The 23,323-nt window shown below is 45.0% G+C and overlaps 3 protein-coding genes across 6 annotated transcripts in view; 2 read left to right on the top strand and 1 right to left on the bottom strand.

Annotated features, from left to right (window-relative positions):
* LOC118512356 (xaa-Pro dipeptidase-like) overlaps positions 1 to 23,323 on the top strand; it is a 46,310-nt gene that overhangs the window by 21,603 nt on the left and 1,384 nt on the right. For all 4 annotated transcript variants that reach the window (XM_036056665.1, XM_036056667.1, XM_036056669.1 and 1 more), the window contains 5 exons: positions 9,865 to 10,114; positions 10,218 to 10,409; positions 12,980 to 13,027; positions 17,840 to 17,901; positions 17,990 to 18,034. In XM_036056665.1, coding sequence (XP_035912558.1) covers positions 9,923 to 10,114; positions 10,218 to 10,409; positions 12,980 to 13,027; positions 17,840 to 17,901; positions 17,990 to 18,034 — 539 coding nt within the window. In that variant the 5' untranslated portion in view covers positions 9,865 to 9,922. The remainder of the gene's footprint in view (positions 1 to 9,864; positions 10,115 to 10,217; positions 10,410 to 12,979; positions 13,028 to 17,839; positions 17,902 to 17,989; positions 18,035 to 23,323) is intronic.
* Positions 18,104 to 21,100, top strand: LOC118512352 (FAST kinase domain-containing protein 3, mitochondrial-like). The gene has a single exon (XM_036056654.1). The coding sequence runs from the start codon at positions 18,778 to 18,780 to the stop codon at positions 20,890 to 20,892; it is 2,115 nt and encodes a 704-aa protein (XP_035912547.1). The 5' UTR covers positions 18,104 to 18,777; the 3' UTR covers positions 20,893 to 21,100.
* On the bottom strand, positions 21,083 to 23,201 carry LOC118512353 (pre-mRNA-splicing factor Slu7). Its single transcript, XM_036056655.1, has one exon. It carries the CDS (start codon positions 23,023 to 23,025, stop codon positions 21,166 to 21,168), a length of 1,860 nt encoding a protein of 619 aa, XP_035912548.1. The 5' UTR covers positions 23,026 to 23,201; the 3' UTR covers positions 21,083 to 21,165.

The following is a 23,323-nucleotide window of genomic DNA, read 5'->3' on the forward strand; positions in this document are numbered from 1 at the left end:
GAAACACACAGAAGAAGACACATACATGGAACATAGGTTTAGGCTCCGCTTGTTTGTGTGAACCATTTTCAGAACAGCTAAGAAGATGCCAGGCTCCGAAAAACATGATGCAATAGCGAGGTGGTTCGACGTCAAACAGCCGAAAATCGATCGCGCTAGCAGCCCGGCGCGGTTCTTTTGGAGAATTGCGTTCCACAAATGAGGTTTGTTTGTAGGGCCGGGTCGTAAAGCTTATTTTCAATCAGGAGCAAAAATTCAGGCGGAAGTACAGTGTACAAACAGCGACCTCGAGAGTACTACATGGAATTGGGCGCAGCAACAAAAAACAAAAAGGAGACTGTATGATGCAATAGGGTTATCGGCCAGCGTTGTGCTCGGGCCAAAGTACTACGGTCCGTCGTACGATGGATGGTGATGGGTAATGGCATTTGCGGAACCACACGCGTCCTCGGGGCGAGACATACTGTGTGAGGTGTGCAGCAGCGATACGTTATCTTCGCTTCTCGTTGTGTGTGTGTGTTTGTTTTCATGCTATTTCTCTTGCTCATACTGTGAGAAAATCTCTAGGCTTTTTATGTATCGAAGCCTAAGTGTGCACATTTTGTGGCGTGATAGGAAAAGGAAACAACTCCAGCGACAGGCCGCAACGACGGGCAGACGTCCGAACCGACGTCGACATAAAAAGTTGATGAAACGGACACCACACAAACACATACACACATACGCTGTGGGGAGCAAAAGGGCCGCATGACCGAGAGAGCAGAGCTCAACCCGGCGGCAGTCGGACTTTATGTTTCCAAAATGGCCGACATTTATTTATGTTTATAAATAGTCGGCAGTCGGGCGTCAGTGCGCGATCAACTACTCGAAACGCCACCCCTTAGTATGCCCTGGATTGCTTAGTTAAGAGAATGGGAGAGCGAGACAGTAAGTAGGCGTCTGTATAGGGAAGGAGATAGAAAATAAAGATAGACTGTAGGAAGTGTGTGTGTGTGTGTGTGAGAGAGAGAGGGACGTAATTGTTTGGGTGCTTTCCCTGACACACCTTGGGTGCAATGCAGCCGGCGCTTCCTTTTTTCGGTTGGCGAACAAGATTTCCTGCCTCTTTTTTTTTATTCGTTTCCTGCCTGTTCGGCTGTTCCTCAACAACAGGATTCGAAAACCCTGAAATGCTATAATCGATTCACGCCGGGTGTTGTTTTACCTACTGCCACTCTAATCTCGATGTTTCCAGAGCCGCTTTTTTGCGTGCGGAACGGATTTGGACAGGTTCTTGGACACTTACCGGCACTTTTCGACCGTTCATGAATGAAGATGAATGAATAATTGAATCTCAACAGTGTTTGTGTGATGTAGACGAAACAACAGAACAGAACAGAAGGTGAGGTCGAAGTGCAAACATTCGAAAAAAGTATTTCATGATTGTCTTTCCGTTTTTAAGTGCTATTGCTAACTTGGCTTTGTTAGATCTTAAATCCGCCAGCCCCACACGCGTAATCATATGAAATAGATTGTAGCCACGTATAGGACGCATTGAATCCATAAGTAATGCATTTTTTGTCCTCAAACAAAAAGCCGACTTTGCTATCGGTTACCCAGTTCCTTGGATACGTTTATAGATGCACACAGCTGTAAGTAATGTTAATCGACGTAACAGTACCGTAACAACAACCTTCCTACCCTTAGATATGGCCGTTAAGTTGATAAGTGGTGTGTATCTATCTCCCCCCCCCCCTATGTCTCATTGCTTTATCGACCATAATAACGCGCGTAACAGTGAGAAGCAACACACTTCAACACGCTATCCAATCTAATTAGATAGTAAGCTACAAACATTTGTTGCCGGTCTGCACAGTAGCTTTATTGTGCCGGCTAACACAAAAAGCTGGATCAAGGGCCAACAACAACCTTTATGAAGATGTCGCAAGTGGAGTAAGAAAGAGATTTGTCTCGCTGAACGACAACGCTGAAGTACTGCTGAAACAGAACGGTTGTATTAAGAAGTTTCATCAAGGAACCAGCAGTGTGCGTGTGTGTGTGTGTGTGTATGTGTGCGGTCCTATTGTAACTCTAAATTCTTTACATTCTGATCACGCTGACCCTACAATATGATCGTGTCGTGTCGTGTAGGCATTATTATGATTTGGAGTATTTTCTAACGAAAAAAAAAATCAATCTTCAGTTATGTGGCTGTGCTTTCTCCGTTAATTGTGAATGATGAAGAAAAGGAAACGAAACAAATAGTAAACAATTTAATAAACAACAAACATAAGACTGATACACTTTAGGACGCAACTTCTTTAAGCAAAAAAAAAAAACAAACGAGAAAAAACACACAAACACACATTTAAATCATGGATCATAATTTATCGCTTTATCTCTGCTGGAAAGCAATTGCATCTGCTGCCTACACAATTCCTAAGCTTGCTTTTCATTCTAGCATGATCGTTTGACCTTTTTTCGACAGGCAGTCGTCGGGTGGTCGTCGTTTGTTTATGGTGAGATTTCACTAGAGTGTGGAGCGCGTTAAAGCACTGGGTTTTCTGTTAACATTTCCATGTCATGACTCGTTTGGTTCGAAAACACACACACACATGGTGGGGTTGTTTTGGTTCTTGCTATTGCTGCCGCGTACTGTACATTAGCGCACATTTGCGTGTGGATTAGGTAGGCAGTAATTAATTATTCGAAAATGACATACCTGTTAAGGATCACTGCGAAAAAATGGGCCAGGATACATCTCTGTGGATTAGCCGGGCTATCTCTGCTAAACATCGCTCGTCTCTCAGTGTAGAACAGTGTGGCGTCGGTTGACGGCTGGGCAGTAGTAGGAATGGTGGGTGCGTTGATTTGTTTCTGCACAAGAGATGCAATTGTTTGTGACCAGAGGACTGCGACGATCTCTATTAGTCCGTGTTTTAAAAGTACCATAACATTATAGTAAAAACATCAACTACTACTACTACGACCGACCGACTACGCACACAGGATTCTATTGTTCACTGTCATGAAGAGGATGAACCATAAGACACATGCATGTGCTTGGGAGAATTAAAAAAAATTACAATAAACCTCCCTCTCGCTTACTCATAACATCAGTGTCGCAAAGATATAATGGACACACGATCAGCTGATAGTAAAGGGCAACCCCACGAAGCACGAATGAAGCATAGAGAGTGCGAGAGCACATTTGCTGGATTCTTAAACTGTTAGCGTGTCATACGTTAAATATGTATGTGAAAATCCGTTTTAGGATTGCTTTTCCATCATCATTACCTTCTCGGTATGCACGAGCGCGCGCGCAAGTGATTGTGCCCTTCGTTCTGTTAACACTCCACCACCAGTAATGTGACTACCATGTACAAGCAGATAAGGCACATACTGTCCCCACAATCAGGGAGAGAGAGAGAGAGATAGAGAGAGAGATGAGAGGAGGGAAGGGGAGAGAGAAAATCAGAGCAAAAGAGGTGGATTGAAGAAGCAGCAGCAGCATCGATGGGCTGAAATTAGAGCTACAAACATCTTAATGGGATCGTTTAATGCTTATTCTAATTGTCTCTTTACAATGTGTTGGACGCGAACCGAAAATATACATACGATTAAATATAATAGAAAGAACTGTTATCCCATAAAGTATACTTTACTGTGTAAATAAGCATAGGCTACACTATAATAATATAATAATTTCTAATTGGCTAACGGCGTATGGAGAGAAGGAGGAAGGGAGTGAGAGAGAGAGAGAGCGAGGTAATTATTGCAAGGGAAACTATCATAAGTTTAGGTAGGATTGCATTATTGGAATTTAGCGCGCGGTTTGTCTGTCCTTAACATGGGTTCGATACAATTTCGTTTTCTCTCCAATCAGTCAGTCCACATTATCTTTCTCTGTCTCGGGTTTGCATTTTATTTCCCCTAGTTGTGGTTTTTTGTTTTTCCTTCCTTTTGGACTCAATTATGCGAGATGTTCTAGAAGAACAAATAGACAAGAACTTAAATAACACACATGCTTTGTACGAAAGAGAGAGAGAGAGAGAGAGAGAGAGAAAACAAATCAAGAAAACAGAAAAGGAAAAAAAACAAAGGACAACTAAAACAAAACATTATTACAGAACGAACGAATGAATGATGTTAGAGTATTAGATAATAGCAAAATAAATCGCAAACAATAAACATACGATTTAAAAAAAAAGTGAGGAAACACATTATAACGTGTAACATACAAAAAAAAATAATTAAAAGCAAAAATCGTTTACGCTTAAACACATGAAAAGATTTAAACATATTGCGCTAATTTAATGACCTAGTTTTTCTCTCACGATATAATCCGGTTGTAGTAAGTGTAGGAGCTCGCGAGTGGATCGAATTTGTAACAATGATTGATGCGGAAGAGAACACCACACAAATAGACAAAACAGACAAACCTTTTTCGCTTGCCCACCGCAGTGACGGGGGTAGTGTGGCCAAGGTATGAAAAACAAAAAATCGCCCTTTGTTTGTTTACTTTATTCTCGCTCCTGCCCTTATGAGTTGTCCGAACATAGTTGTTTATTTTCAGCCGGTATGTTTGTTTGACTATCCTCTTTTACAGCGTTGGTTAACTTTAGTTTGAGAATGAATATAATTTGAATTTAACATTATTAAAGCCAACCCAACCCAGCAGCACGAGCAGGAGCTATAATCCCTTTTTGAATTTATTTCATCCTCTAAAGGTTCAATTTGACGCTCTTCCTAGAAACACTCTTCAAACAGCAATGAGGCGTGGTACATTTTTTTAACAAATTATGTTACAGTTTGCTTCTTTTTTATCTCTTGCTTTTGAGTTCTAACCCAACCAACCTTAACACTTTAGGCAATAACCACTTTCGCTCATAACTCAAAAACCAACAGAATCGTGCTGTATCTAACACTCACTAAAGCGTGCTCGAAATGGTATTCAGCTCGCAGCATTAATCAGCTACATGCTTGATTAGAACAGACTACAACCAGCACACTGCTTGCTGGATTGTTGTGTGGAGAAATGTAGTTAAAATGATCAGCAATGTATTCCTTCCAACATTTGAAACGGCATCCTGGTTTGGTGCCCTTCATTCATCCTCAACATTGAATTATTTGCTCTTTTTTGCACAACTAAGAAGTTAGTTAAACAGGATGCAAATGTAGATACAGTTGTAAGCAGCTAACCGTAAACCACACTATGGCAAACGAAAGTGTAACACACTAACACCTAGCAACTCAAACAGTGAAATGCATTAGGCAGCATCATGAATGGATTAACTGATAGTGGCTGCTACTAGTATTGTAATACATCGGGGTTAAACTTCGTCTAGGAAAACAGTGAATTATCGCCGAGCAGGTGTAGTTAGTGCATCGCGACATTAGTTAGCATGCAACAACATGCATTCAACCCTAAAATGCCGAAACCGGAACAAGTATTACACAACCTTTTTAGATGATAAACTGACGGGGAAACATCCATCTTCTAACCCATAGAATGTTGTAGAGCAAAAAGAAAAACTGGAACAATATGGAAAACATCATGATTGTTGGTGTGTATGTGTGTGTGTGTGTCTCTCTCTCTGTGTGTACGTTTGCACGTTTGCATAGATCTTTCCTTGACCGCATACGCTGATGGTACGTTTCAGCCAAAACACATTGTGGATCACACTAATCAGCATCCAAACCAACTTAAAAGCGACCGGGAGAGGCGCGTAAGTGTGAAAATTCTACTCGTACTACACAACATGTGAACCACGCATTCTCTGACTGTTTGACGCACTGATCGTTTCATTTAATGTTATAATATATGGACAACAAATAGAAACTATATACAAATTGGTGTCAAACCAAATCTTGTGTGAACGAAACGGCACACAAACGACATAGGATAGGAATATAACCATTAGTAAGCATAATAAATTTCCATACCGACATACAAGGAAGGAAAGGCACCGAAGCATGCATTACTCTCTAACACACAAACACAGCAAACATAAAATTGGCAACTCAAAACGAAAGAACACAGCCTCGTTTGCACATAATGGCAATTCCACCACACTCAGTATGTCCAGGGAACCGATACGGATAAGCAATTAAATTCACTGTTCACTAAAAACATTCAACAACACGCAACTACCATAAGTCACATTCGCGCCAAGTACTTCTTCCGAGAAACAGCCCCCAAAAATTAATAAAATTATGCCAATAATGATAAGTAGGAAAAATATGAGGATAAAGGATGTGTGAGTGAGTGCGTGTGCGTGCGTGTGTGTGCCCGGGGGCAATTTGTTGGCCTGTGGGAGAGATCTCCGTGGGGTGTTGTTGTGCGAGAATCGTGAAGGCAGGTCAAACTGCAACAGGTCGAATTTTAAAAACTTGAACTTGTCGTGATGATAACAATAGGAATGTGAGGCAAATAAATAAAGCGGGAGAAGAATATTTAGGCAAATGGTTGAATGCAGGAATCCAAAAAAGCAAGTAAAAACAAAATACAACATAAATTGAATTGTTTGGTGGTTATGCTTCTGTTCTGCAACAAGCTTCATGATGACTTGACAACATTCCGTGTGTTTCTAGCTGGTAAAAGCATTTTCTTGCTGCAATAGTTTGATTCATTTAGCTTTGAATTCCTTTTTTTTCCTCCCAATTGTAAGCTCACAGCTTATAAAGGGTTTTTATTTGCTGCTTCCATAACTTTCTGTTGTCTGGCCCTCCCCCCTCCGGTGAGTACGACACTTCAAGAGAAAGGTACAAGAAGGCTCCATCCGTAACGCCCTTTTAGGTTGCGTTCAAGGACGTGGGAGCTGCTTAATTTGAAGCGGCGGATGTCTCCACAGATTCATGAATGGTTTCGGACGCCCGTACAACAGCGAGACTAAAACGGAGAAGGCAGCTGTCGTGTTTTGCTCTCTCTCTCTCTCTCGTTTTGGCCAAATAATATACTGCAAGGTGTGTCTGTGTTGACATGGTTTAATGGAGACTTATTTTTACCACGTTGGATACCCCGCCGGAGAACCGACCCGAATATGCGACTCAATCGTCTGATGAAGGCAGACATCAAAAGGAGGAAAATCTGTAATATGAGCATCTCAATTGGTGCTATCCAGTAGCATATCCAGTTTCAGAACTCGGAGTCTTCTGTGCGTGGTGTTCAAAGTTCAAAGTTCCTCAGCACAAAGAGAGAAAGTAGTGAGAGTGGATAAGCATGTCGTCGACATACGCTTGCGAGGTGGTACATGTGCTCCTCCTTACTGGAAGTGAACACGGTGGTTGCAAATGATCGACATAATGAACATTAAACAATTTCCATGATATTATTGTCTCCCATTTTGTGCAACCATTTGTCTCTGACTGGATTTTTATAAGAAAGGCGAAACCATGCTTTATATAAGTTTAATAAGTTAAGAAACCACTACGAAACAAGCTTTTGCCAGACAGCTAATTATCTGATTCATCGACAAAAATGTATGGCATGATGTTTTTTACTTCCCCTGTTTCAGGATCGGATGCGCATGCGTGTCCCCCCAATGGCATAACATGATAATAGCGCCAATGAGCGAAAGACGAAAACAAAAACCCAAACAGTCATGTAATCATCGTTTTACAGAAGCCGTTGAGGCGAGCGATGGGTAGAAAGGAAAAGAACTCTCTTAGCTGGCAGAAATCCTGACACGTACGTACGTGCCACAAGGACACGTGTGACCGGCAGTTGATATACTATTTGTTGTAATAGACCATTCGTATGCTTTGGTTTCCTTGTTGGACAGGCACTAACGATGATTTATTTGTAACATTGTATTCGTTATGGCAAAATAAGTTAAATTTTATCTAACTAGAGGCGGCCTTTATTTGGGGCGATTCGGTGGCTGAATTAAGGCTGATGAGGAAGTGTGTTTGAACAAGCCTATTTTTAAGCTTTTTAAGAGCACACCAAATAATTTTGCGAGCAGATGTTAGACAACGAGAGAGGCTGAGTCGACAGAGGCACCAGTCTTCACACGGCCGGACCGGGGTTCAAATCCCCTGTATTGAGTTTTTTTTATTCATAAAGAACGGCCTGGCCGTATTGCTTAAAACTCAATTACAAAATTAATACAATTCACTATGATTTGGAGACATTTCCTTCTCCAAACCGTGAAAGGGCACCTTATCCCGGGTGAGCTCGGTCGATGTATTGAGATTATTAATATTCAATAAAAATAAAAACTGCTATCACTATATGGCATTACATGGTCTGAGTACGGACAGAACATGTATATGATGGGGCGGTCCGGTGGCCGAGGCGATAACGGCGTCGGTCTTTACACGGCAGGGCCGGGGTTCAGATCCCATCTAGACCGCCTCTTCGTACGCAGGGCTTGACTACTTTGCTTACGGGTAAAATCAAGTCACAGAAAGCCAGAAAATGGCAGGCCGAGACCTCTCGAGGCTGGTAGTGCCAAGGAAGAAGAGAAAAGAAGGAAGACATGATATGATGAATATTGATTCTTAATGGGCTCTAAAATATGAGAAATGTTAAATTTTTTTCTAGAATTATTCGCGAATTACATCTAAACAATGCGTCGACGATGTTGACACTAGAAAAGCACAAGCCATGCCAATTTTTGGAATGTTTTTATGGTAGCTTTTTTAATCTATACAAAAGCCTTGAATTTTTGAGATGATTCAGCGATGTTACTGAGTGCGTTGTTATTGAAACAAGATACAAAAACCTAGCATTAGAAGGAAAGTTAGACTCTAGAAACCTGTTCAACATATCTCGTAGTTTGATTTTCATCATTTTTATCGATGTTGTACGATTGTGGTGCTGTACTATTGTCTAGAAAAGAAACGTGTTGTTTCAGTGGACTACACAGACATACGAAGAACGTTGAGTCATATTTCAGTCTCCATGACGATGGTTCTCGTTTGTTCACCTTGGATACCGTTGCACCTGCACACACGGTCTCTCAGTTTCTATTGGTCTCTCTTATTTGGACCCCGGCATGGCCCTGGTGATCTTCAACTATGTTACTTTTCTTCTTCTCCAAAGCGTTCCAGTCGGATTGCCAAGCTACCGGAATCGTCACGGGCTTAACCTCGCGTTTAATTACACTATTTTATCACATTGTTGTTTGCAGGCCGGCGTTCATACGGTTCAATGACGCTGAGTCTCCATTAATTAGGCTGTTTTTGTAACTTTTTCATGGTGCATGTTTTAGGACACCTTTATCTGTAATTTAGAATATCAAAAAACAAACAGCTCTTGAAGGTTTACTGTAATGCCATATGAATAAACATGAATAACAAAAATAGAATCTCAAATACGGTTCCACATGCATGCCAACAGGAACCATAGCTAAAAATAACGTACATCCGGACACTTAAAAATTAAATAATTGGCCTTGAAATCGGCATTGGTCGTAAAAATACATGTTGATCAAACATAAGATATATTACTAATTTTTTGCCGTTAAACAACATCGTTGGAGTTGGATTTTGTTCGATTCCAGAGCTGCACTCGATGTGGCTTTGGATTTCGATATCGTAATGAAGTTGAAGTTCTGCCTGATCATGCGCTATGAGTAAAGTACAGTACAGGAGCACAGAATATGATTGATGATCTTTAATTGCGATCGATAAGTGATAAACAAGGCGCAGTTAAATTTGAAACTGGAAAGTCTCCATCACTGAAGTGCCGATCGGGCTTATCAAGGAGCGAAGTGTTGCCTAGCAACAAGTTGATGATATGTACTATCGTCAAGGTGTAGCATAGTAAACTCTGCCTTCTGCGAGGCCTACTTTTGGAACAAAACAAAGTTGCTTCCGTGCCAGACGTTTACCATTTGTAATCATATCTCGCTATGCTTATTTCGTCTATTTTTACAGCTCACTTAGCTTACCGTTTTGCTTCCATCTCCGAAACGCACGCGCACTACGTACGAAAATGGCCGTCTTTCAAATGGGGTCCCACACGCACGCCATTCCGATGACGTTGTACCGAGACAACCGGGCGAAGGTGGTCAATGAACTGCAGCGTGCCCATAATTTTGGGGCGGATGCGAAGCCCGTGATCCTGCTGCAGGGTGGCGATAACATTAGTCACTACGATACGGATGTCGATTACGTTTTCCGACAGGTGAGAACACTTTGAACTTTCCGGTGATAGCACAATAGGTAGCAAAAATTGCGCGACATATTGGAAGGATGGTTATTGCATTGTATTGTTCATGTGGTTTCAGGAATCTTACTTCACGTACCTGTTCGGTGTGACGGAACCGGGTTGCTACGGAACGGTTGAGCTCAACACCGGACGTTCGGTGCTGTACGTGCCACGTCTGCCGGAAGAGTATGCCGTTTGGATGGGACCGCTGCTTGGTTTGGAGGATTTCAAGCAGAAGTACGAAGTGGACGCCGTACATTACGTCGATGAGGTAAGTGCTTTCAGCATTCTACACGATCGATAGAAGCAACACAGCTCATCGCTTTACTGCCATTGCTTGCGGTTGTTTAGCAGTCATGCGGCGAATAAATCTATTTCCGCTGTGCGAGAATAATTCGCAATCGTAAACATGGTCGCAAATGATGTGGCAGATTGGAATTTCGGAAACTCGCTTCGAGCACGATCGATAGAGTTTTGTTGGTTTTGGCTCGGTTTCCATGCGCAATGTTACTAAGCGGAAGGATGCGACGATACTCTCTCAAGATGATCTCAATCTTTCTTTTAAGGATTTCCAGACTGCCTCCCCGTACGTAAGGCTGACTACTTTATTAAGGGTCAAATTAACTCACAGAAAGCCACAAATGGCAGGCCGAGACCTCTCGAGGTTGTAGTGCCAAAGAAAATAAAATTGGCTTAATAATTTGGTATGTCTTGGTGGTGCTATATTGACTCGTAAGTAAGACTAACTTAAAGAACGGAGGTGGAAGTTAGTCATTGCAAAGAGAGATCAGCCCCCCTTGGTCTTGGATTTTATCGAACTTTTTTTTTCGAAATCGCGAAATTGCTTTGTTTTGCGTATTCGAATAAAAATGTTGTAGACATTGTTGGGCGATCCTGGAACCGATGCGATAGAGCTACTTGTCTTCAGAAGGCAGGACCGGGAATCAAATACCGTCCGGATAGTCTCCCAGTAAGAGGGGGACTGGCCAGCCAGCCACGAGTAACATTAAATCAAATAAGCCAGAATTGGCATGACTAGACATTTTCCAGATTGTAATGCAAGAGAAGAAGAAAAAGAAGGAAATAGGAGAAGTAAATCTCTGAAGAACAACGGTTTACCAACCATATTGAATTGACTGCACTAATACCAGTAACAGTTTCACAAACTGAACTTGCAAAAGCAAAACAAACATGCTTCTTATTTATTTCACCTAACCGGTTACTGATCATGTGTGCCGAATGTCTCCTAGATATCCCTTCAGGAGTTTCAACCTAACACATGTCTAAGTCTGGAGGTTAACGTTAGATATATTGATTAAAACATACGCCACATTGTTTGTATGACATTAGGTAAGCTACGCTAAAATTATCCAACATTTATAGGATCATTTGCTGTATTTAACAAAAAAACCCACTCACAGACACATCACGTACAAGAGTCTTTCGTCTGCGTCGGAATGGAGCGGACATTCTCGCGATAGTGTGCAGTCGCGGAAAAGACGTACGCTTGTCTTATTTTTACACTTTGTCAACAAACCAAATATTCAAGTCGATCACCATCCACCCACCCGGCCATAACAGAAATAAAAATAAAATAAGACACGCTCTTGTGTCTGGTTTGTTGATTTTACGTTTTATGCTTTCTTTCTTTGCCAGCCGGAGCGGAGGTTATTTCCGCATGACTTCGTTCCGCGCGTACGCCAAATGGATAGAGCGTCGCAAGTGATCTGGCTCAGCCATGTCCGACCAAAGTGCAGCGACACACACGTGACCCTACGGAAGGGTCAACTTTGACTGTTTTGCATCAAGTGTTAATATTTGGAAATTTAGCTTAGTGAACGTCATTGATTGCATGACATTGCCATTCCCCGACGAGCGTTCTGAGGATTAGCCATGGTTTTTCCAAGTGACTTTGCAAATATGCCAGACGACTAACTCGTACCAGGGACGGAATGCAAGTGACTCATTCGAAGTGCGCATGTCTGTTGGGATTGAAGCAATCCGGCCAAATAGTATTTCTATTTGTCCCAAACAGCTTTCATCATTAGTCACGAGGTTGTACCGTACGTTTGTGTCCATTCATACGGCATTCTACCCACCACCCATCGTTGAATATGGCGGCGCCGGTTTAACCGTTCATACCTGGCGTGAACGATTCAACAATCTTCGTACCACCGCTGTATTAGTGACCTGCACTCACAGCCGTTAGGTTGTGTATATGCATACACGGTGCTTAGATAGGCCCACCCTATCGACACCCCGACCGCAGCGAGATAAAAAAAAAAAATCCTCACATTCGCAATCGATCGAACACATTCTCACACACTCTTTGTTTGCATCTGCGATCGGTCGGCGTTTACCTTTACCACCCAATGGGCCACAAACGTTGGGGGGGGGGGGCGGCTTTGGGCGGCCCTCTTTGTTAACCCTTCTTGCTGACTTGCGTGGCGTTTTGCTCGGCTGCGTGTGTCATGTGGCATGCTGACGAAGTCATGTGCATGGTGATTGCACCATAATTAGGGCATAGTTTATGGATTATGTAATGCACGGTGTCACATCATTGGGGGCCGGAGATGGGGCGAGTTCCTTTTTTTATCGAAGTGTTGTGGCATACAATCGGGCCCGGCTCGCCCGTAATTGAATTAGTGATAGTGGAATTGTATTTAGAAAAAAGGAACAACAAATGTATTGATTGAATGTTCGCTTTACCCCGCCATACGAGGGAAAAAGAGTTGTTGCAAGAATGAGATGTACATAATTTACATTACACATAACTTTGGCGATAAATGCATGTAAAATATTATATTAAAAAAATTGGTCTTACTTTACTTTTACTCACAGATTGACAAGTGTCTTGCTGCTGTGGAACCATCGGTGCTGCTTCTCTTGGTATGTATGATCCACTATTCCGAATAGCAATTTTAAAATTCAAACATTTTAAGTCAATTATTAAAATGTGTTTTACTTTGTTAACAAATTGACCTTTTTCACGATAAAGCGTTCAACCTTATTCTTTTCACAACCTTCATTGAGTCTTCGTTGAGATCCTTTAATATTCTTATTTCAATGTGTACTTTGATTTTGACCACTCGCCTATCAACCGATATCTAAGACCTGCGTTTGCTTTCATTTGTTTTGTCGTGCTAAGACTCTACAAAGTCAGTTCTAATTTTGCTAGTTAAATCTTAAGAAAAATGTCTTTTTTCCAATTTTTGTACTTGGAACGCTTTTATCTGCACTACCACCCACCCAAAGAGACATCCATACACACCTATCTTACATCGCACTGCCTGGCAGTTGCAAGCGATTCTCTGCCGTCTGGTGGGCAAAACCGCACTGCCAACCCCGTCAAGATGATGGGTTTGTGTGTGTGCACACCGTTCGCTGGGCAATTTGCTGCTTGCATGCATGGTTGGCATTGTAGCAGCTATCAGTATCTGTTTAGTGAGATGGATGTAAAATAAACAAACCTTGCTTCACGGTGTCGCTACAGAGCTGCAGGTCGGCAGTTAGAAAACAGGCCCTTGGCCTAAAAGGGGAAGGAAAATATCGAATAAACTGTTCCGGTGGTTACAATGTTGTTCTCGTCGCATTGAGCGCCATCATGTGCTCGTTGGAAGGCAAGAATGTTTTAAGGTGAGTGTTAGTATACTCACAAGTTTGATTATTGGTGGTTTAAAATGGGGTTTGAAATTAATTTTGTTTCAAACTTAACAGTCCACATGATTACGACCCGCTTAATCGTGAATTGGTCCCATTACAAACATATTTTTGTTTACGTTTAAAGCTTTCAATTCGAGGTAAAATTAGACATTGATGGCAGAAGGTAGAGTCGTCCGGCTTCCGCTTTTGATTTCATTTTCAAACAGCTCCCCAGTGTGTTTAATGGTTAGAAACGATCTGTAAATAAGAGGGTGTCTTTTATCGATGACCTTAGCTAGAAGGTTGTTTTCCAACATCAAAACAGGCGCACAAACATGTTTATGTTTTCCTGCCATTGAAGTAATGTGCTTGAAGATTATTACGGTTCAACCTGAACAAATGAAAAAAAAAAACTCTTCTTACATATTCTTGACATCTTTTTAAAATCAAAACAAAGCATTTTATCCAGCATTGTTGGTAATGAGCGTAGTATTGGTTACTCGAGGAAAACAGTTTTCTTTGGGTTTTTTTTTGTCATTAGTTTTCTTATTGCAACCAATCGCGCTTTGCTAGACGGTGCTGTACGTACGGTTTTGTCTCAAGGCTGCCCCGTTGCTCTGGCATAATTCGCTCAATTTCCGTCAATTCGCCGTAGCAGCTCGCAGATTTTGTCATGACCTGCACCTACTGGCGGGCCCCTACCCTTCGCTTGGTCTGTGTTTTGCGTTCGGGCCCCCACCAAGCGGGCCACCTTGTGTGATCAGGCCGTTGCGTACGTGACCATTAATTTTTGGCGAGTTCCGCTCATGAAATTTCAATGAAAAGCGCACGCTACTGCCCACCTCACCAGACCGCTTTTCGTCATTGGAAATCTGTACTCGGCGGAACCCCGTCACAATATAGCAGCCGTCGCCGTCAAAACACACCAGCAGCAGCAGCAGCAAAGCAAACGCCGGCACATCATCGAATAAGCTAGGCAGGCCTTGACTCCATTTCAGCTCTCAACCCGCTCGCCATCATCGTGCTGGCGCGTGTGTGTGTGTGTAGCGTGTTGTGTGCAGTTGCTACGGCGTTGGTGGTGTGATCATGGGCGGTTGTATTGTATCCATCAACCCATCCCCACCCACCGCACCGAACTGTCTGCCGTCCCAGGAGTGCACCCGGCTTGCTGAGTTGTGCAAAATGTTTAACCGTTATTGCCCTTTCGCTACCTTATTCGGGCCTGGTTGGTTGTGAATGCATTATTTGGCAGCTTTTCACTCGTACTCGTAGGTTGTTCGTTGTTTTCTTTCTGTATTCCAAGCAGACGACAGACGATGGGGGAATAAATATGTAAATAGTGTTTACGCTGTTGTGCTCGCTGTCTCAGCTTTTCCTGCCCCAAAGGTACATCACACCGGGCGGAAACTTACTTGGTAAACAATCATCCAGCACGTTTTGTTTTTGTTTAATTGCATCAGTAACATTTCGCCAACGAGTGTGTTAAAAATGACTAGAAACTTTACAATTATACAATACATCGGAGCAAAAACGGGTGCGTAAAACGACCCCTTCGAAAGTTGCCACATGTCGGCGAATAGATAGTTCATTCAACGTCCACTTGCCAAACCTAGTTTTAGACGGCCGTCGCCCCGTCCCATCACGACCACAGCACGCACCACAGCAGTAACCGCAACGCGCCTTTCCCAAGCGGACGAGCGTGCAATTGTGTCGGTGTGTGAGTGTTAGGCTTCGCCTTTGTTTTGGTTTGTCTATTTTGATTATCCACTTTCTACACACACGAACCTTGGATCAAACCGCTTGTGTCGCCGAAATGATCGCATCAGGGGGGAAAAAAGCAGCCCAGGGACGGCAAACGCACAGACTTGCAATTCGCTGCGCGGCCGCCGCCAACAACAACCTCCAACGAATGACGCGCATCTTTGGCAAATCCATTTTTTTCGCATCCATATTGCCTTCCTATTGCTTGTTCCCTTAACCACCTCCCCTCACCCCTACCAGCTCCCACGACCCCTCTTCCGGTGGGTGTGGGCATGGAGGCATGTACCGGGGTGAAGTTTGTTTTGAATGGTTGGCGCTGGCCGCGTTTGTGGCTGTTTTTGTTTCCCAGCCCCAATGTAGGCCGGATGGTGGGCCGGGTTGGACGGAAAGCAAACACACACACACACACTCAGTTGCCGTGTGGTGTCATGTGGTGTGGTGCTGTGTGTTTATGCGAAACTCACGTACCACGTCGCCGTGTGCCCTAGTTTAGCCAGTATTTAGTTACAAGTTGGCGAAATAAAATGAGCTGGGTAAACTTAGAAGCTTCACTTCTAAGTTAATGTCCAGTATTTTCCTCTGAAGGAATCTTGTGTGCTGATGATTGTAAAATGATTGTTTGTGTCCAGAATGAATTTGGACCAGAAGCATTGCGAGAGATATTTTTCAGACTTATAAAAATCCTCCAAGGACAATAGAGGAGCCGCTACAATGACGAGCTCTACGAGCTGAACGATGATCTCACCATCGTGCAGCGAATTAGACTCGCCAGGCTCTCGCCAGGTGGGCTGGTCACGTCATGAGAATGACACCGGACGACCCAGCCCGTCAAGTCCTGTTAGGCCGTCCACACGGACAGAGAAGGCGTGGTAGGCCCAAACTGAGACCGGAGTGATGTCGTTGATGCGTCCGCCAGAACGGCCGGGATGACGGATTGGCAGACGACGGCCAAGGCGCTGGTAGCGCCTGATAAGTAAGCAAGTATAAACATCCTCCAAATCTCTAAGAGAAGTTACTAAGTCGCCTGAGATAAAGGACGGAAAAGATACAGATTTATGTAAGCAGTTCTCTGTTCTACTTTCTAATGCTATTGAAACAATAGTTTTCATTAAAAATTCAACGCATTAACTGCAAGCGATACGTGTATGTTTACATCAACGCCAATCACGAAAAAGAAAACGCCAAACTTCCGCCCCAATACTCTGTGGCGGCAAATCTGTCGTTTTGTTTACTTTTTGCAAAAAAGCTACCGATAATCCTGCTTGATAAGTTTGAATTGCACAAGTGCAAAGATTGCTATGTGGCCTTGGCTGGCGTTTGGCGGAGACGAGGCGATTTCGTGCTGTGCTTATGTTCTGTGTACTAAAATTGCCACATGTGCGAGATCAATGGCTGTGTTGCGCATTTTCTTTTCTGTTCCATTGAGTGGCCCCTTCTTCCTGGCCGCTCTCCCATGGTGTGGGGCCTTATGGTCGAAGTCTCGTTCGAACCAAACCAAATCGGATGAGGGTAACTGGGATCGGTCTTATCAACTGACGTGATATTTAAGCCCTCCTCCTCCGTTGTCGTTGCTATCTCTCTAACACACCCAAATGATCTGATGGTGATGATGAAACGGTATGAAATCATTGCGCCACAACACACATGAAGCGATTAGCGAAACGACACGCTCGCATACTCGCTTGGCATTGGCGCACGGTTGGCGGGATACCAAGGGCCAGAGATAAAGCCGCGAGTCTCCACGAGCTTTACCCCCTATTACTATGCCACCACAAATGTCGGGTGACACAGAATAAGCCGGCGCACTGTGCGCATGTTTACAAACAAATTCCTCAGCCCGAAGATCGGGTGATCTGGCTGGCTGCCGGCTCCACCACACCCCAGTAATGACGTCAAACTTGTACCGCATTTGTGGGACGAAACGTGTTGAACATTGGAGTGAATGTTTAAAAAGATTAGATTACTTTTACAATTGTTTCACGGCAGTAGTTTAGCTCTGTTCAACTACAAGCTGCATTTGGTCGTATTGGCACTGCATTTTGTGATGGGCACGTCCGAGAACCTAGGAAGGGTCTCAGTCGATGGCTCAGTGGCGCTTGAAAACTAAACATTGCACACACACCCATCATATACAAATAACGTAGAGGCGAGGTCTAATAGGGACCCTGTACCGTATCGTTATGGAGCTGAAACAAATCAAGCCAGATGGCATTTTTTTTCTTATTGATGTGAAATATAATCCAACTAAACTGTTGAAATGATTATATGCTTCCCTGTCTTTCACATACGCACCTGCAGAGTGGACCAAATTCTGATAGTGGAGCGGTGGCAAAGCCGGCTTACTTCAAGGGTATCGAAAGGTATGTACTATCAACAAAATAATAATAACACTCCACAAATGACGAATGTTTTGTTACTGTTATGCCTAATTCACTCTTTCTACCCTAGCTTTGTCTCGGATACTGATATCTTGTTCCCGGTGATTGCAGAATGGTAAGATTTAATATTTTTTTATGAATGATAAAATGAATCTCTTGTCACTTTACTTTATGCTTTAAATAAATGTGTCAATTTATTAAACATGGCGGATAGTGGCGGATTCAACCCTCGCAAGAGCCCCCAAACACGCAAAAACCTCGCTCCCGATCAGCAGAATGCAATACGATAGGAGGTCCCCTTAGAGCCTCCAGGGGACAAAATGCGCCACTGCTGGCGAGGCAAATCAGGAAAGCGCACTTTCATGCTTATTGTATCAGCTTTCATACGAACGAATTTTAAATGCAGCCTGGTATAAAACTTATCAGCAAACTTGCGTAAAATGCGTTGTACCAGCACGAAGATTGTGTGGAGGAATACGGTTTGCAAAAAAGAGCCGTTAACGGTACATTTAAATTTAGTGTCAATGTGCAGGGTTGATTTTCAAGCAACCCGGACGGCTAAATTTCGTTCAGCCCTCGCGATGCGTTCGTTAAATGCTTCGTTCAAAGTCACATGTGTGTTTTGACATTAGCTTCGTTCAAATACAAACGTTGCAAAGTCAACATCGTTGAAAGGTGGAAGGAAAATAAACATGCCGCCCAACTATTAATAAAAGTGAATTTCAAAAGTTAGGAAATGTGTTGAACTCGTACGTGTACGATTGTTCTCCACACCGGAAACGCGTGTGTGTGTGCGGATGTGTATGTGTGTGGATTGATTGCAGATCCTGAATTACTGTCGAGCTTACATAACATTCGATGTCTCGCTGCGTGCTGTGGTATTCTTTGCGTTCGCCGCGCCGAGCAGCAGTCGGTGGATTCGGAGCTTCGTTGCAGTATTGCTTTCCTCAGTTTGCGGCACGAGTGTGTGCCTTTTCATCCAAGGATGCTGGGGATGATCCACCACCATCAACCAACACACCGAACAGTGGAACTGCTGGATCGTCTGCCAGCAGCAGTACGAAAAAGTTCGTCCGTAATGCCACAATATTGGTGCAGCAGGGCTGTGACATCCAGGAGTTACCGGTGGTCGTTCGAAAGATTGCCGAGGATGAGTTTGTATCGTTCGTGTCGGATAAAATAATCACGGCACCACCAGCAGCGGCGTCTCCTAGCAACACAGAAGCAGCCGGTGCGAAAGCGGCCGAGCTACAGACAACACTGGAATCGGAAATGGAAACGATTAAAAGTATCGAAAGTTGTCACTCTACCAAAGGCGTTTTGTCGGTACTGCAGGAACGGACGGCCGATGGCACCGGCGCCGGATACGGTCCCAGCGTGGCCATTCACGCCATCGAGAAGATACTGAAGGTGGAGAGTTTGCTAGAGCTGAAGGAGCTAGAGGAAAGCGAACCGTTCGAGCGGATCGTCAACTGTATCGTGTTCAACGCGGACTCTAAATCGCTTCTAGATCTTTTAGATGAATTGCGCAGCTATCTGGAGCTACCGAAAACGATCGACATGCTGGGCAATGAGCTGGTGTACCGTTGCTCGGAAAACGTGCTTTCCATCGAGGAATGTTGCGATGCGATCGAAGTATTAACGCAATGCCGTCGGCCAGAGATGGTGGAAAAGTTTTGGAGCGGAATCGCCGACCAGGAGAAGGCCATCACCGAGCGCAACGTGCATTTCGTGTTTTCTGTCCTACCCTATCTCAAAGTCAGTCGGCGCGCGGTGCTGACGGTGCTGGAACGACGCATTCCACAGCTCTGGTGGCAGATGTCCCCAAACGCCACGATCGAGGTGCTGCAAGCGCTTGTCGCCTGCAAGATGTCCCCGTTCCGGGTCACACAGACGTTGGCCCGCTGGCTGAACACAAACATTCATGCGGTGGCCGAGGATGAGCTGGGAGCGATACTGGAAGCGTTCACCAACCTAGCCTACTCGGATGCACAGATCGAGCGTGCCGTAGAGCGGTACGTGAAGGCGAAAGGCGTGAAGGTGAGCTCACAAAACCTTATCGTCACGATACTGCGGCACTGTGAAGAATTTCGCCTCCGCAATGCACACATCCTCAACGGCTGCAGCGAATTCTTCATCGCGAACTTTAGCCAGCTTGACCCAGCCTACCTGAAGGCACTGTTCTGCCCGTTCGCCTACCTGGACTTTGTGCCGACGAATGCGACCAAGTTCTTCGACACGGTGAACATGTTTCTGGATTTGCATTTCGCGAAAATCCGTCCCACGGACACGATTGACATCATGTTCGCGTACATTTGTCTCGAGCGCTTTCCGCTCAACTTTGTGAACAGGATTTTCAACCCATACTTTCTCGACGTACTGCATGCGAAGACACGCCCCGACCGGTTGGATATAGTGCGCGGCAAGCTGAAGGTGTTTGACACCGGGCTTACGCTCGAGTGTGCGGAGTACGATGGACCGCTACTACCGCGCGATCATTCGGCAAAGGCCGTTTTTCACGATGGGCGCATAAAGCGCATCATCAACTACATCACCACCGAGCTGGAGGAACTGGCCGGTGGTCCGGGGTGTATGACAAAGTTTTCCATCCTGCAACATCTGCCCGTCAATTCGCTCTATCTGGTGGATGTCATTTTTCACCCGGCCGGTCTAGGGAACATATTCACGATGGACACAACGAAGGAGCGCAACATCAATGTGGCCGTCTTGGTGCACCTACCGGAGTACTTCGATAGTGCTGGAAAGTATTTGATTGGACCGCAGGTCATGCGAATAAGACATCTGCGACGCCTCGGACTGAAGGTGGCAACGCTCCGCTTCGACGTACTGTACAAACTGAAGATTCATCCGCAGGAGCTGCGAGAGTATTTGGTCGAGCGAATGAAAGCGGCCCTAGACGCGTTGCCACCGCCCGGAACGGCTGCCGCATCTGTCAAAGGATCTCCGCCATGAGCACAAAAGGGCCGGGAAGTGAAGAACCCTTGCAATTGTGATATACAATTTTGTAAAAATAGTTACGTCGGTTATGTTAACTTAGCTGTTCCGCTTCCTTAGTTAGTGTGTACTCCACCGTGTTCTATACAGCATTTTTAGCCGGTTAGTCTAATGTTGTAGGACTTAGTTAAGCAGAATAAAGCAAGGATTTTGTGTGTGTAGGGGACATTATTAATCTATTCCTTTTATTTAGTCATTCAAGCAGAATCAAAGTGAAGTCATCAGTTCGCATTACTTGCCCATAAAAGCCAGCATAGGATCTTCCTCGCGGCGCCGTTTAAGCATGTACGCCTCGATTTCCTCTTCGGTCGGTGCTTTCACATCGTACATGCTGTTGTACGGCCGCTTCCTTTCGTCCTGGCGCAGTAACTCCGCCGCCCGCCGTTCGTTTTCCTCTTCCGCCTCCAAGGCAAGCTGAAGTTTATCCTTCTCCACCTTACCGTCGCTCTTTTTGCGCAGCTTTTTCTCTTCCCGGCGCTGCAGTCGCTTCTTTTCCTTCTTGCGCTTCTTTTTCGATTTCTTCGATTCCTTGCTTCGATCGCGCTTGGAGTCGTCCGGGTCCGAGTCACTGTCGCTGTTACTCCCACCGCTACTGTGATTGCTGCGATCCGGCTCTTTCGATTCTGACGATTCACGCGTTTGTTCCTTTTCAACCGTTTCTTGCGATTCTTCCGCCAGTGCTGCCGATTTAGCTTGATTTAATAATGAACCTTTTTTCGAGGGCTCACTACCGGCGAACGAAGTTCCGCTTTCGCCTGTTTCGCTTTCCATGGTGGGTTTAATTGTACCAGCTTTGCCATTTTCACCGACGCAGTAGGAATTTTTAATCATCGACTCGCAACACTTGTAACCCCAGCAACCGTTGTTCCAGTGTGAACCCCACACGGTGGTGTGATTGTTGATGTACACGTCCTCCTCGAAGCGCGACCGAATGATGGGTTTGTCCTGGCCCTTGATCACTTTACCGAACCGCGAGTACTCGACGTAGTTTTCTGTTTGTGCCAGCAGCAGTGCTTTCGGCGGTACGGCCAGATGTTCCTCGCCGCCGTACTGCTCGAGCACCTTGTTTTTCACCTCATCCTTGAACTGCGACTTTTTCTTCTCGTACTCCTTCTGCAGCAGCTCCAGCTTGGTCGGCTCGGCCAGCACATGCACGTCGACTCCCTTGCCGTACGCTTCCCAGGCAAACAGTTGCGCCTGTGCGTGTTTCTGGATGTCGCCCGAGTAGCGGACAAAGTTTTCGCCCGCAAACTCCGTCTCCTCCGGGTTGAGCTGCGGCGTGGGATTGTCTCGCATGGAGCGCGTCTTCGGATCGTAGTAGGCAGAGTTGGGATCGAGATTGCGAAGATACTTGGCCGTGTCTTCGCGAATGCGCAGATTTCGCACCGTGATGCGCTGCTTCGAATCCACCTTCGTACCGGGCATGTCCACCTCGTCCACGTACCTGTCCTCGTCGGCCTCCTCGCCCTGCTCCTCGGCAAGGTCAGGATTTTCCTTCAGCTTTTGAGCACGCAGCTCACGCTTCGCTTGCTCGATTTTAAGATACTCTTCCACAATTTCCCGATGGTTCGCCGGATCGTACCCAGCCCAACGGTCCCGCTTGCCATCGTAGTCGCTCACTATGTTGGGCTGAATGAACTCGTCGTGTGCTATCTGTTTGGCGGAAAATTTGGCCCCCACCTTGCGTGGCCGCTCCATGCAATCGACGCGCTTGTGCGTCATTGCACCACAGTTTTCGCACGCTCCCTTACGGTACTTGGTCACCAGCGGTTTGGAGGTATCCACGCCCCGTTTGTACCATTCGTCAATGCCGGAGCGCGAGCTGTTATCATCCTGCGGGCGCTGATGCTTCAGCGTTGGGCCTGCCGTGTTGTAGTACCATGGCGCAGATGAAATGTACTGCGGGATGTGTGGATTGATATCGCGACCCTCCTCGTCGACCGCAGCCGGTGCATTACCAGCCTTTCGAGCTTCCTCGAGCTCTTTCGCTTTGCGCCAATCTTCACGCGACGCTTTACGGGGTTCTTCATCCGCTGCCTCTTTCGTCTGCAACAGCATCGACAGGGGTAGGCGCGATCCCGAGCTCACCATCTTGGATGCGAATGTGTCGCTTCGGCGTCCGTTGCTAAAAGCGAAGAAACACGATTGTTCGGTTTATTTTCACACTTTTGCACCGAAAAACACAGTTTAAGCTACAGCCAAGTGCGTGTCGCATTAATTTTTCACGACGAAATAAACAAAGCGTTTGACAGCTGCACTGTGTTGACGTTTTGCTTGCAAAGTGGCAAACCTACAGTATAAACACGTGACTAGAGGGATGATGCAGTTCGGCTATTATCCGCTTGTGGCGCTGATGTTCTAAAACATCGCCGCGGCTTTGTGAAAATAA

This window comes from Anopheles stephensi, chromosome 3 (assembly GCF_013141755.1).
Source record: "Anopheles stephensi strain Indian chromosome 3, UCI_ANSTEP_V1.0, whole genome shotgun sequence".
NCBI classification, from domain to species: domain Eukaryota; kingdom Metazoa; phylum Arthropoda; class Insecta; order Diptera; family Culicidae; genus Anopheles; species Anopheles stephensi.

What these genes read in the sequence shown, in the direction of transcription:
- LOC118512352 (XM_036056654.1), top strand. Translation starts at nt 18,778, where the DNA reads ATGTCTCGCTGCGTGCTGTGGTATTCTTTGCGTTCGCCGCGCCGAGCA.
- LOC118512353 (XM_036056655.1), bottom strand. Translation starts at nt 23,025, where the DNA reads ATGGTGAGCTCGGGATCGCGCCTACCCCTGTCGATGCTGTTGCAGACG.